The sequence below is a fragment of the Cheilinus undulatus genome, linkage group 22 (assembly GCF_018320785.1).
Source record: "Cheilinus undulatus linkage group 22, ASM1832078v1, whole genome shotgun sequence".
Classification (NCBI taxonomy): domain Eukaryota; kingdom Metazoa; phylum Chordata; class Actinopteri; order Labriformes; family Labridae; genus Cheilinus; species Cheilinus undulatus.
The window spans coordinates 24,953,453-24,965,252 of NC_054886.1; the positions used below are offsets into that span (position 1 = coordinate 24,953,453).

An 11,800-nucleotide genomic window follows, 5' to 3' on the forward strand; every position below is an offset into this window, starting at 1 on the left:
TTGGGAGTGGATGGAGTCCGAGCATTATCATGCTGTGTCTAGGTTCCCCTAGACCGGGACATAAAACAGAGGTGAGTTTGACAACAAGCCAGATGAAAAAACTGATGAAAATGATTTACGCACTATTTTGAGGCAGGGATATGAAAAATATTGCACATAGTGTACAGTAATGTTATTTTTGTTTCTGACGGCCCTTCATGCATTATTCACACTGATTTAGCTAGAGTTAAACTGATTATGCTATAACATTTACAACCTGAGCCACTCTTTTTTTTGACTGTGTAATTTCAAATCACTAATAAACATGCAAAGAAAAACTACTGATGTGTTCAAAATGATGCAGAAAAAAATGGGGACACGTTATTTAAAAGATGTTCAAATGTCAGACACAGTTTCCTTTTTTAAATCTTAAAAACATGGTGAAAAAGACGTGTTGGTAAGGAGCATACCAGACATGTTCTTTTAGGGGAGGCTCACTCTCTCACATACAAAGAAATCCCCTGCTTTATATGAATAAAGTCAATTCAGCATTCAATTAATTACCGCCTTAAATAATAACACATAAACAATAGTTAGGATTCTGCTTCTGCAATGACAGCATATCAGCTCTGAGAGAAAGATGTATGTCCTAACACAGAGCTGCTAATACAGGAAGTGGTCAGTCAGGCTGTACAAAGTGCAAACTACATCATGGGTGAATGTGTCTTTCTTTTGAAAAAATATCTTGACATACTTTCAAAGATATCAGTTTTGAGGTACTAAAGTTTTTCTTAATAAACATGTAAAACTGAGAGGATCTACAGATACTGCAACACGTTTCATCACACTGTTAAGGCTTCATGGCAAATAAAACACAGTCTGTCCTATTTTACAGTTTTTATGTTTCCCTTAAATTCTTAGCAAGAAACTCAAAGAGTAACAGTCTGTTCTGAATTAAATTAGTCAGTGTGGATATAGGGGGTGGACTTCTGAATAATTTTCTGCGATGAGTAATAGTGAAGGAAACGTGTCTGTTGGTGAAAAATTCAGCTTTGCTTTTGGGGCATAGACAGTAAGTTTGTTGTCCTTTAGTCAAACATAGTAGAGTTCTACCACAGTATAAAACATCTGTCTTTACTTTTTAACTTACTATGGCTATATTCTGTCAAGGCAATGAATTTGTAATAGTTTCAAACTTATATTACATGGTTTCTCAACAGCAATATTTCTATAATGTATAGATTTCAAATAAATCATCTGCAGTTAAATGGCCTCCTACAACTACAGCCATTATTTATGAAATAATGTTTGTAAATGATTACATTTATTTGTTTTAATTTTATTTAGATGACATGTTTCTCCAGTTGACATTTCTAATGAAAGCTTTTTTGTGACAACAATCAACAGGAAATGTCAAGAGGCTTGTGGTCAGAACCACAGTACTTGTTAAAGTTTCATGTAAAAAGGAAGGAAGAATAGAGGGTAGAGTTGATGACATATTCTACCTGATATATTAATGCAGTCATCCATATCTGTCTCCTCTTTTTCTTCATTTACAACACATGCAAAGTTGACTTTTATTGTTTTAAAGCAGTGAGGTGGAATATCACGGTGACTTTAAATGTGAAGATGTGCCAAACGCTGCTCTGTGTGTTGGGATTATTCTGTGAGTACAACAGTGCTTTCTAATTCTGTGACTTTATAATAGAAAGTCATGTTTCTTTGAACATGTAGTGTTATAGCTTGGCTGTTTAGATAACAACAGGAATCAGTGAACATGCTGTTTGAAGAATGTGCAATAGTAAGAAGTCCATGGTGTTTATTTCAGTTATTGACAACATTTGTAAAAATATTTACTTTAAAGTGTTTAAATCAGTGTCCTACCTGTGTTTTAGTGCTGATTACACCCCTCTATGGAAACACGGAAGGTAATTGTCTTTTTTTCTGTTTTTCATATTTCTCCAGTGACTCCTACTTTTTTATGCTATATCAATTTATTTTGTTTGTAAAAGAAATGAGAGAAAAAGAATGGCATTGTCTTAATATTGTTAAAGAATCAAAAGAAACCAAGCTCTCATCTACCTCCAGATGAACTTGGACCAACTTAGTAGCAAAGAGGTCTCTGGGTCACTGTCAGACCACGGTTTGTTCACATTCAAAGCTCCTCTGACTCATGGTTTCCCCCAAGATTCAGTGCTTTGTCCCCTCTTTTTCCTTGTTTACTTGATTTCCCCTGCAATTAGTGTTAATTTTGTAAAGTAAAACTATGACTAAAAATGTTAGACTTTTTTCCTCAAGAAAACCTAAACAAAGACTAGCCAAAATCAGATCTTTGATGACCAAAACAGACAATAAGCAAGTTTATTTTTCATAAAGATGACTGTTTCACATTCCCCTGATTTGTTAATTTCTTAAAGCTAAAGAACTGAAATACCACGCTGACATAAGTATTCAGACCCTTTAGAAAAACACTTGAAATTTAGCTCAGGTTCCATTTTTCTTGATTTTTGCTGAGATGTTTCTACACCTTGATTGGAGTCCCTCTGTGTAGAATTAAAATGATTAGGTATTGGGGGGAAAAGGGCCTTAGCAAGAGAGTTAAACCAAAAGAACTATGGGCACTCTGGCTGAGTTCCAGAGATCCTTATGTGGGGACAGGACAAAGTTCCAGAGGGACAACCATTACTTCAGCCCTCCACCAATCTGGGCTTATGGCAGAGAGGCTGGACAGAAGCCTTTCCTCAGTGCAAAACACACAAAAGCCTACTTGGAGTTTTCAAAAAGCTTTAAATGAAAGCCAGGTCCTGGTTGTGCCAAAGCTCTTCCATTTGAGGATTATGGAGGCCACAGAGTTCTTGGGAACCTTTAGTGCAGCAAAGACTTTTTGTAGCGTTCCCCAGATCCTTGCCTTACATCAACCCTGTCTCTGACCTCTGCAGGCAGTTTCTTTTGACCTCATGGTTTGGATTTTGCTCTGATCTGCATTGTCATCTGTAAGGCCTTCTACAGAGAGGCGTGTGCCTTTTCAAATCAAGTCCAATCAATTTAATTTACCACAGATCGATTCCAATCAAGGAGTAGAAACATCTCAGCAAAGACTGGGAGAAATTGGAGGAACCAGAGATAAATTTCATTGTTTTTGCAAAGGGTCTGAATACTTACACCAATGAGATATTTCTATCTAAAAATCAAAAATTCTGTTTTCACCTTGTCATGATGGGGTACTGAGTTTAGATTAATGAAAATTAAAATATTTTTTCTACACTAGCATCAGGCTGCAATAAAACAAAATTGAAAATAGTGAAGTAGGTCTTAATGTTTTCTGAATGAACTATCATCACTCGTCTCTTCACATCCCACTTACAACAGCATGCTTTAAATTCAGTTACAGGTTCCCATCATTTAGATAGACATTGGTAGATTTGATCTTTTTATTCCGTGCTAGGAAACTGTGGAAATCACATGCACTGAGAGCAATAACAGTTTTGAATTTGGCTCAAATTTCCCAACACGTTTTAAGGAGTGATATTGTTAATCATCAAAACTGTCTACGGATTGTTGTCTCTCCAAGATTTATTTCCCTTTAACAGCAAAAACTTTGTCAGGTGAATGAACTGTTAGAAAAGATTCCATTTTTAATTTGTTTTTAACCTGAACAAGTATTTTTAATCTGAACAGATATCACTCCTCGTGTGTTCCTTAAATCCAACTGGGATCAGATATTCTGGGGTGAGACGATCACTCTCAGGTGTGAGATTGAGGGAAGTAGAGACACTGAATGGAGATATTCATGGACAACACCCCATGGGGACAAATGGACAGAACACGATGAGTACAATATTAGCAGCGACACTGGAGAATACAGATGTATCGGCAGGAGGGTCCACCAACAAAATTCCTTCACACAATGGAGTGAGCTAGATAGAATTTGTTACATCAATAATCAGGATAAAGGACACTCTGTAAAAACATTTTTAGTTTTTAGTTATTTTTACAGGTCACAAATAATGACAGATTTAACTTAAAGTCTGCTGATAACTGTGAAATATAATTGATTTCTTTTTTATTTGCAGTATTAAGGTGAAAAATCTACATGTTGTGAATCTGGATTGTTGAAAAATTATAAATGTTAAAGGCTCCTCTCAATGCAGTCATTTAGTTTCTATAGTTCTTAAATTTAACATCATATTGCAACCTCATCATAAAGTGAGTTTAAACTAAAATCTCACAAATACTTTTTATTTTGGCTGCACTTTATGTTAATCCACATCACTGATACAGAAATTTACATTTTTAACTTTTTTTTAATAAATCCAACTTCAGACAAACCACAGGCTCAGCTTGAGAGTGAAGCATTTCCAGCAGAAGGCTCAGTGACTCTGATCTGCAAAGTGAAGCCTCCATCATCTGGCTGGAGTTTCCTCTGGTACAGAGGAGAGAAAACCTCTGAAATCCAGATCACACAAGATGAACAAATCACAGTCACAGAAGGAGGACTGTACTGGTGCAGAGGAGTGAGAGGACACCCACCTTACTACACTCTGTTCAGTGATTCAGTCGGTAAAGACAAAAATGTTATACCACATTCAGACTGCTTCTGAATAGTAACTCACTATTTGTGACCAAAGCTGGTAAAAACTCCTGCAAGTCGTCCGAGGTCATTTTTGAGTTTTTTACACATTATGAAAGCCTAGATTCCAAGCTTTCAAATGGTGTATCATACACCTTAATCTGATCATATTTTACAAAGATATGCTCATATGAATGTTAACTTCTAGTTCCTGTCTGTTCTGAGAAAAACAGGCTCAAAGTTTCAGAACTTCTCCTACCTTCAGGCAGGCCGGGAGATGGGCGTGAACAATAGAGTCACATTTACATAAAGTCCACCCAAACCAAGCTTCTGAATCGACTGGTGACGCTCATCAAAATATTCCCACAGGAAATCTGCCTTCATCAAACTTTCACTGTTGAGTGATCCTGAAGTTGTCCGAAGTCTGTTGATAATTCTTGCTGCTTCTTCATCGTCTCTTCTACTTTTCTCCGCTGCAGGGTGCATCTTGAGGCTTGTTGTTAAAGGTGATAACTAGAAACAGCTGTATACATGCCAAGGGGGGTGGCGTTTGAGCCATGCGGTGTTTGTTATTGTCTATCTCAATGGGCGAAACTGGGAACAATGGCAGACTGAGCGTCCACTTATCACCCCGCAGTTTCGCTTTCCCCTCCCTTCAATAACCTTGCAGCAACTGCGAGAATAGGGCATTTTAAAACACAAAATTAATGCTTTTAAATATCACATTTGTCTTACTTTTTTCATCGAATGAGTAGCTGAAATGTCGGACTTGCATAAAATGAGAAAAAACGAAAAATGATCATTTTGAAGAAAACGACTTTGTATCCATTTTTGTCAACCACCAGAATGCCGACTTGCAGGAATTTTATCTGGCTTCAGTCACATTTAAGAAAAAACAATGTGACATCTTAACCTTGTTTAACCTTTCTCTGTTTTGACCTCTTCATCATTTCTAGTAACAAACAGGGCTGTTGTGTCTCTACAAACCCAGTGGACTGAGATATACAGAGGAGAGACGATCACTCTCAGATGTGAGATAAAGGATGGAGCAAACACTGAGTGGGAGTATGATTGGGAAACAACAAGCTCATACAAACCCCCAAAGCAGAAAGAGTATAGTATCACACCTGTTAATGGATCCCACACTGGAAACTACAGCTGTAGGGGCAGGAGAAAAAGTGACAGGTCTTCAACCAAATGGAGCCGTCCCATCTCATTAACAGTTTTATACAGTAAGTCACATTTCTTTTAAATAGATATTATATGCTTTATTCCAGGACTCATGTACATGATGATAAAGAGTGAAGTCCTTAGTAATGGATGCATGATAATCTCTTATTAAATGGTTTGTTTTGATGAATCACTTTATCAACAGATTCACCGAGGCCTGTCCTGACTGTGTCTCCATCATGGCTGAGTCCTGGAGACTCAGTGACTCTGAGCTGTGATGTTAAACATCCATCAGCAGGATGGAGATTCTTCTGGTATAAAGCTATTCCCAAACTAGCAGGTGATTCCTACAACTATGAGCTGCTGTCTGAAAGCAGGAATGGGACTGAGAAGCATTCCTACATTGTTCATGGAGAGACGCACACATCAGGATATGCATGCAGAGCTGGACGAGGAGATCCAGTGAAGTTCACTGATCACAGTGAACCAAAGTTTGTCTGGTCTGGAGGTCAGTTTGTTTCTGTCATTCTCATTAGCGGCTTGAATAACAATCTTATGAAAGCAAGGAAGTGAATTTGATGGTCTTAGACTATTTACTTTCAATAACATGGAGCCACACAGCTTACTTCAGTAGGTAGTTATAGAGACAGTGCATTTTAGACACTCTGGGACCCGGTTTCATCAAGTAGTGTTTTTCAGGCTCCCAAAATGTCAATTCTGTGTGGATGAAATCCTGATACAATAAAAAACTTTTGCAGATACTCCTAAATTTATCTCCATGTGGACGGCCCCTGAAGCTCTGTCATACTGTGAAATATTTAACTCTGTCAAAAGTTTGGTTAAAATACTTGTAGTGTGGACCAAACTAGACACACCTTAAAGTGTTAAATTTAACTCTGTATGAGTTTAATAAACACTGGTAATTTTTATGTGTATTTTACTTTTTTTTTTTTTTATATTGATGTGACTTTACCTGAACAACCTGCTTGGAGATCTATTTTCTCATTTTTCTTGCCAGTCACACAAGATCACATTTCACTGTACAACTCCTCTGTAGCTACTCAGAACTAAAGTAAACTTTAAATTAAATCCTTTTTTGTTTTTTGAATCTATCCATAGCTGTGTTTGTATAAGTTTAGTTTTATTGTTAAATTAGTTATTACAAAATGATATGGAAAATAACAAAGAGACGTTCATCAGCAGTTGTAACAACAGTCCAATACATCTACATTTCCTCTGTGTGCTGAGGAAAATATAGAATCAAATGCAGACGGTGTGCTCTGACCACCGTTGATCAGTCTGAGCTGATGTGTTGTTATTAATGATATCAATGTTTATGAATCGATGGTTCTCAGAATTAGCATTATCATAACCTCCTCAGGTGTCTCCTACAGCATCGTCCAATGAAAGGAAGCTGTAATCATGAAGCATTTCTAATATTTGAACTACTGTTCTTTCTTTCTTTCTTTCTTGTAGGTTTTTATTCAGCAGCATCTCTCACAGTGAGTCCTGACAGAGTTCAACACTTCATCTCAGACTCAGTCTCACTGATCTGTGTGGGGAACTCTTCTCAGTGGAGAGTGAGGATGTTTGATAAAGACAGCAGCCTGCAGGATTGCTCCCAGTGGAATAAAATGACTGGATCTACATGTTCAATTGATAGATACACACTGAGAAATCATGTGTTCTGGTGTGAGTCTGGATCAGGAGAGTTCAGCAACGCTGTCAACATCACTAAACAGAGTATGATTTATTACATTTCCTTTTCAGTATTCTACTATAATGTGTTATATATTAACCCTATTTATTATATACTAACTCTGTTTACTTTATATATGATATATTAACTCTTCCTACATGTAAGAAGATTTTTAAACACATTTGATGCTAAAATTTTAACATAAGAGTGGAAGTGGTTAGGTGTGTCTGCTAATTTCCAACCTCAGACCTGATCATCGAACAAAATTCTCTTTTCTTTAACTGCTTTCAGATCCTGATATTATCTTGGTGACTCCTGTCCATCCAGTGACTGAGGGAGATTCTGTTAGTTTAAGCTGCAAAGTAAGAAGAGAAGACACAGATACTCTTTCTAATGTGTTCTTCTATCAAAATGACAAACTCATCCAGAATGACACCAGAAGAGAGCTGATTATTTCTGCTGTGTCAAAATCAGACGAGGGTTTCTACAAGTGTCAAATATCAGGAAGAGAGTCATCACAGAGTTGGATGTCAGTTAAAGGTGAGCAGAAAAATGATCATATGTTTCTTTGTTGTTGACCATGTTTCTGTCAGAACGAGAGAAACAGTCTCATTTGTTGTATGTAACACAATTATCAAATGAGTTTGCTTTGTTGACTTATGGCTGATTTCAGACATTCAAAATTCATCTGAAGTTTAAGAGAGATTTTAAATCACCATGTTCATGCTTGTCATGTTAACTTCCTGTATCAGTGTGTTGAAAATTTTGTTCATATGTTGATCATTTTTATATCCTTTTGTGTTTTTCTTGACACACAATGACTCACAGAACTTTTTTTCTATTAAAGGTTTTTAATCTAACAGTCAGTATTATTTATTACAGCAGTGTTCAGACCAGTGAACTGGTTAATTCCCATGATTGTTGGTCTGATTTGTGGAGTAGTAATTCTAATTCTTCTGGCTCTATTGTACCGTTACTGGCAGTCCAATGGTAAGACTCTCTCTTCTATCATCATTAAATACTTTATTACAATTACAGAAATACTCTGACAAAGTTGAGCAGTGTTACTGATTTTAAGCACAAAACAATATAAAAGCAAATGTCTTTTCACAGCCTCCAGGTCAGCCAGGTTGGTTCCACTTTCTTTCTCATAATCAAGAATAACACCAATACATCACCATGTTCCTCAATGAAATGTTTTTCAATGCTACATGTTTAAGGCCAGTCCAGTCTGAGAGCAACGACCAGGAAAGTCATGGACTTTACCAGAACATGGCTCAACATGAACACTACTCTACTCTTCTCCATGGTGAGTCTCATCTTAATATTTATAAACACTGCATTCACAAAGTATTCAAATTCAATTTTTTGCTCTCAGTAATCTAAACTCAGTGCCTTATAATGACACAATGAAAACAGAATTTCAGCACATTTTGCAAATTTATTAGAAATATTAAGTGTTCAGACTCTTTGATCCAACACTTGAAATCTAGCTCAGGTGATGCCCGGTTCTCTTGATTGTTGCTGAGATGTTTTTACATCTTGATTTGAGTTCATCACTCATCAGCTGCCCAACACCATCCCAACAGTGAAGCATGGTGGTGGCAGCATCATGCTGTGGGGGTGTTTTTCAGCAGCAGGGACTAGAAGACTCATAAGCGGTTGAGGGAAAGATGAATGGAGCGAAGTAAAGTGATATCCGCAATGAAAACCTGTTCCACAGTGCTCAGGACTGGATTTGCAAAGAAGAATGGTAGAAAATCCCTCTTGTTGTGTCATATTAAAATTTTATATTATTATTAAAAAGACTGGAGGCTGTAATTGCTGCTTCAACTAAGTGCTGAGTAAAGGGTCTACATACTTGTGTTAATGTGATTTTTCAGCTTAGATTTTTAATAGAATTGTAACAATTTCTACAATTCTGTTTTCACTGTGTCATTATGGAGGACTGAGTGTAGATGAATGAGATGAAAAATACTTTTAAACTATAGTAGCATCAGGTTGTGGCATAGGGATGGGCAATACCTATTTTTTTTTTTTTTTTTTTTTAAATTTAATACGCTACCGATACTTTTGGATGTAATTTTACTGATATTGATACCAATAGTTTCGAAGAAAGAGTGAAATATCGGACTATCAAACATTTCAGGCACATATAAAGACGTTTCCAGGTCATTTAGAAATTGTGCACACAGGTAAAATGTGAACAACATGAAAACAACTAAATCACTACAGCACAAACATACACATAAACCCAATTACTTTTCTTATTTAAAACAATCAGAATGAAGAATTAGATCATCCAACTATAGCCACTAGTTTCAAGCAAAAAATCTAGAAAAACAAGTCATCAAAGAATTTTATAGAAATATTTAATTTTTATGTTTCTATGATTTGGTCTTCATGCATGTTGTGGTTCTGGCATGTGGCCTTAGAGTATTTTGAAATGTACTTGGGGTGGTGACATGGTTTTTCTTTCTCCATAGGTGATATGTGTGTCTATGAAACAATCAGAGTCTCTAAAGATGGCACAGGTATTATCTTTTTAAATGTATACAGCAAAATATTAATTTCAAATTCGAGAAAAATTTTGGGAGGGTGTAATGTTTTTTTGCATGTTATTGTTTGTGTTAAATATTTGAATAATCCACCGTTATATTTCTAAGATTAATGCAAAACCTCAACATTTGCTTGATTTCCAGGAGATGATTATGTGAATGAATCAGTGGAAGGCTCTGAAGTCGCTCAGACTGGTACTTACCTTTATATTGACATGCACAGCAAAAGTCCTCAGTATAGTGTACATTTCATCTGATTCATTCTTTGTTTGTTTAATGGGACTACAAACCAGAAGTCTTAAACCAACATCATACCAGTTAAAATTTTGAACATACAGTCTTCAGGTTTAAAGACATGCATCCTCATTCAGACACTTGGCCGATAAACTGGTAGTGATGATCTCTGAAGCATATCTGGATGAAAGTTTTGAAATCACAGCTAAAATGTGGGCTGTGTTCTTTTCCTCAGTGCAACACACCCATTTAAAATACTAAGAAATGCAACACCATGGCCTAAAGTGTACCTGCCACCATCACCAAACTTCAAATTTTATGGTACATTTTTTTGAATTGGACAAAAACTGGAGACAACCTACATAGAAGAGTATTAAGTTTTTTGAGAATCCCTTTAGACTTCTTTTCTGCTCTTTTAATGAAATAAACATGCTGCATGTGTGTCTTTCTAGGCTTCCTTCCTCTTTTGCAAATATCAAAACTGTTATTCATATAAATATGTACTGCATGATGCTGGAGACCAGTTACTGACTGTTTTTTGTGCTTTTCTTCCAGGTTTTTAAAGGAGCTGCTCTGACAGTGAAATGTACTGTATGTTCATCATAACTGTACATTTGTACATTTAACTCTGCTATCCAGATATCAGACATTTTCTGTGGTTTGTACAGTTGGTTTGTTTAAAGCTTATTTATTCTGTTTGCACAAAGTGGGTTGTTTTTGTTGTTATTAGTATTGTTTTACATTGTTTTTCATTTATTTGTCAAGTGTTTGTAACAAACTTTGAGGACAGGTTGGTTCAGCAGATCAGTAATGCGGTTGCTTTTATATCTTTACTAGTGTTGACTTAAAAACATAAATTACAGTCATCAATCTCACATTCACATCTGTAAACATCTGCTTTCAACCAGCATAGCCTTTAAAATGATAGTTTTGTTTCAACTTATCAATAATAAAGTCTTTTTTTATTCGGTGGTGTTTTCCCTCTGTTATATTCGTCTTCATTGATTGTGTTATTGTGTAATGAAATTATTGCCATTTCTGAAAGCTACCCTGAGTTGGTTTGTGAATCCACAACTCTGTCAAGTATATTATTACTTTGTTTGAATTTGTTTCTGTAAAGAATTTATTTTTTGTAAAGTATTTTTGATAATATCTTTAATAAAATATTCTCAACATTAAGCTGCTTCTTGTGGTCCAAAAAGTCCACTCCACATCCACCACAGATAAACACTGACCCTATGTCCTTTGGCGTCTATCATTGCCACAGCATTCATATCAGGTAATTAGAAATGCTTGAAACAAAACTAATAATAGATCAGAACAGGTAAAGAAGTTGTCCCTTAACTAATATAAAGGTGTGCTTCTTATAGCCATGAACACTCTTAAGATCCTGGTGTCACTGCCTTTAAAAATGAACCATGTTTAAGATCAGAAACAACACTTTTACCTTCTGCAGCAAAGCAGCTTTATGGTATTGACTCTACTGGACACTGCATCACCTGAGCATCCATCCATATGCTTTTAACACTCAGTGGTATGCAGAACTAGCAGCTGACCCATCCCTAACCCCTATCCACTGAGCTCACTCAG

At 36.2% G+C, this 11,800-nt stretch overlaps 1 protein-coding gene across 1 annotated transcript; it reads left to right on the forward strand.

Annotated features, from left to right (window-relative positions):
* Positions 1-2,593: 2,593 nt before the first annotated feature.
* Positions 2,594-10,463, forward strand: LOC121504295 (Fc receptor-like protein 5). Its single transcript, XM_041779008.1, has 10 exons — positions 2,594-2,627; positions 3,658-3,846; positions 4,303-4,551; positions 5,503-5,781; positions 5,925-6,227; positions 7,196-7,462; positions 7,710-7,958; positions 8,304-8,408; positions 8,639-8,727; positions 10,446-10,463. Exons 1-10 carry the CDS (start codon positions 2,594-2,596, stop codon positions 10,461-10,463), a joined length of 1,782 nt encoding a protein of 593 aa, XP_041634942.1.
* Positions 10,464-11,800: the final 1,337 nt, after the last annotated feature.

Coding starts and splice junctions, on each gene's coding strand:
- LOC121504295 (XM_041779008.1), top strand. CDS start 2,594: ATGGGCACTCTGGCTGAGTTCCAGAGATCCTTAT. Junction 3,847..4,302: donor CGACACTGGAGAATACAGAT/GTATCGGCAGGA, acceptor ATCCAACTTCAG/ACAAACCACAGGCTCAGCTT. Junction 7,959..8,303: donor GAGTTGGATGTCAGTTAAAG/GTGAGCAGAAAA, acceptor TTATTACAGCAG/TGTTCAGACCAGTGAACTGG.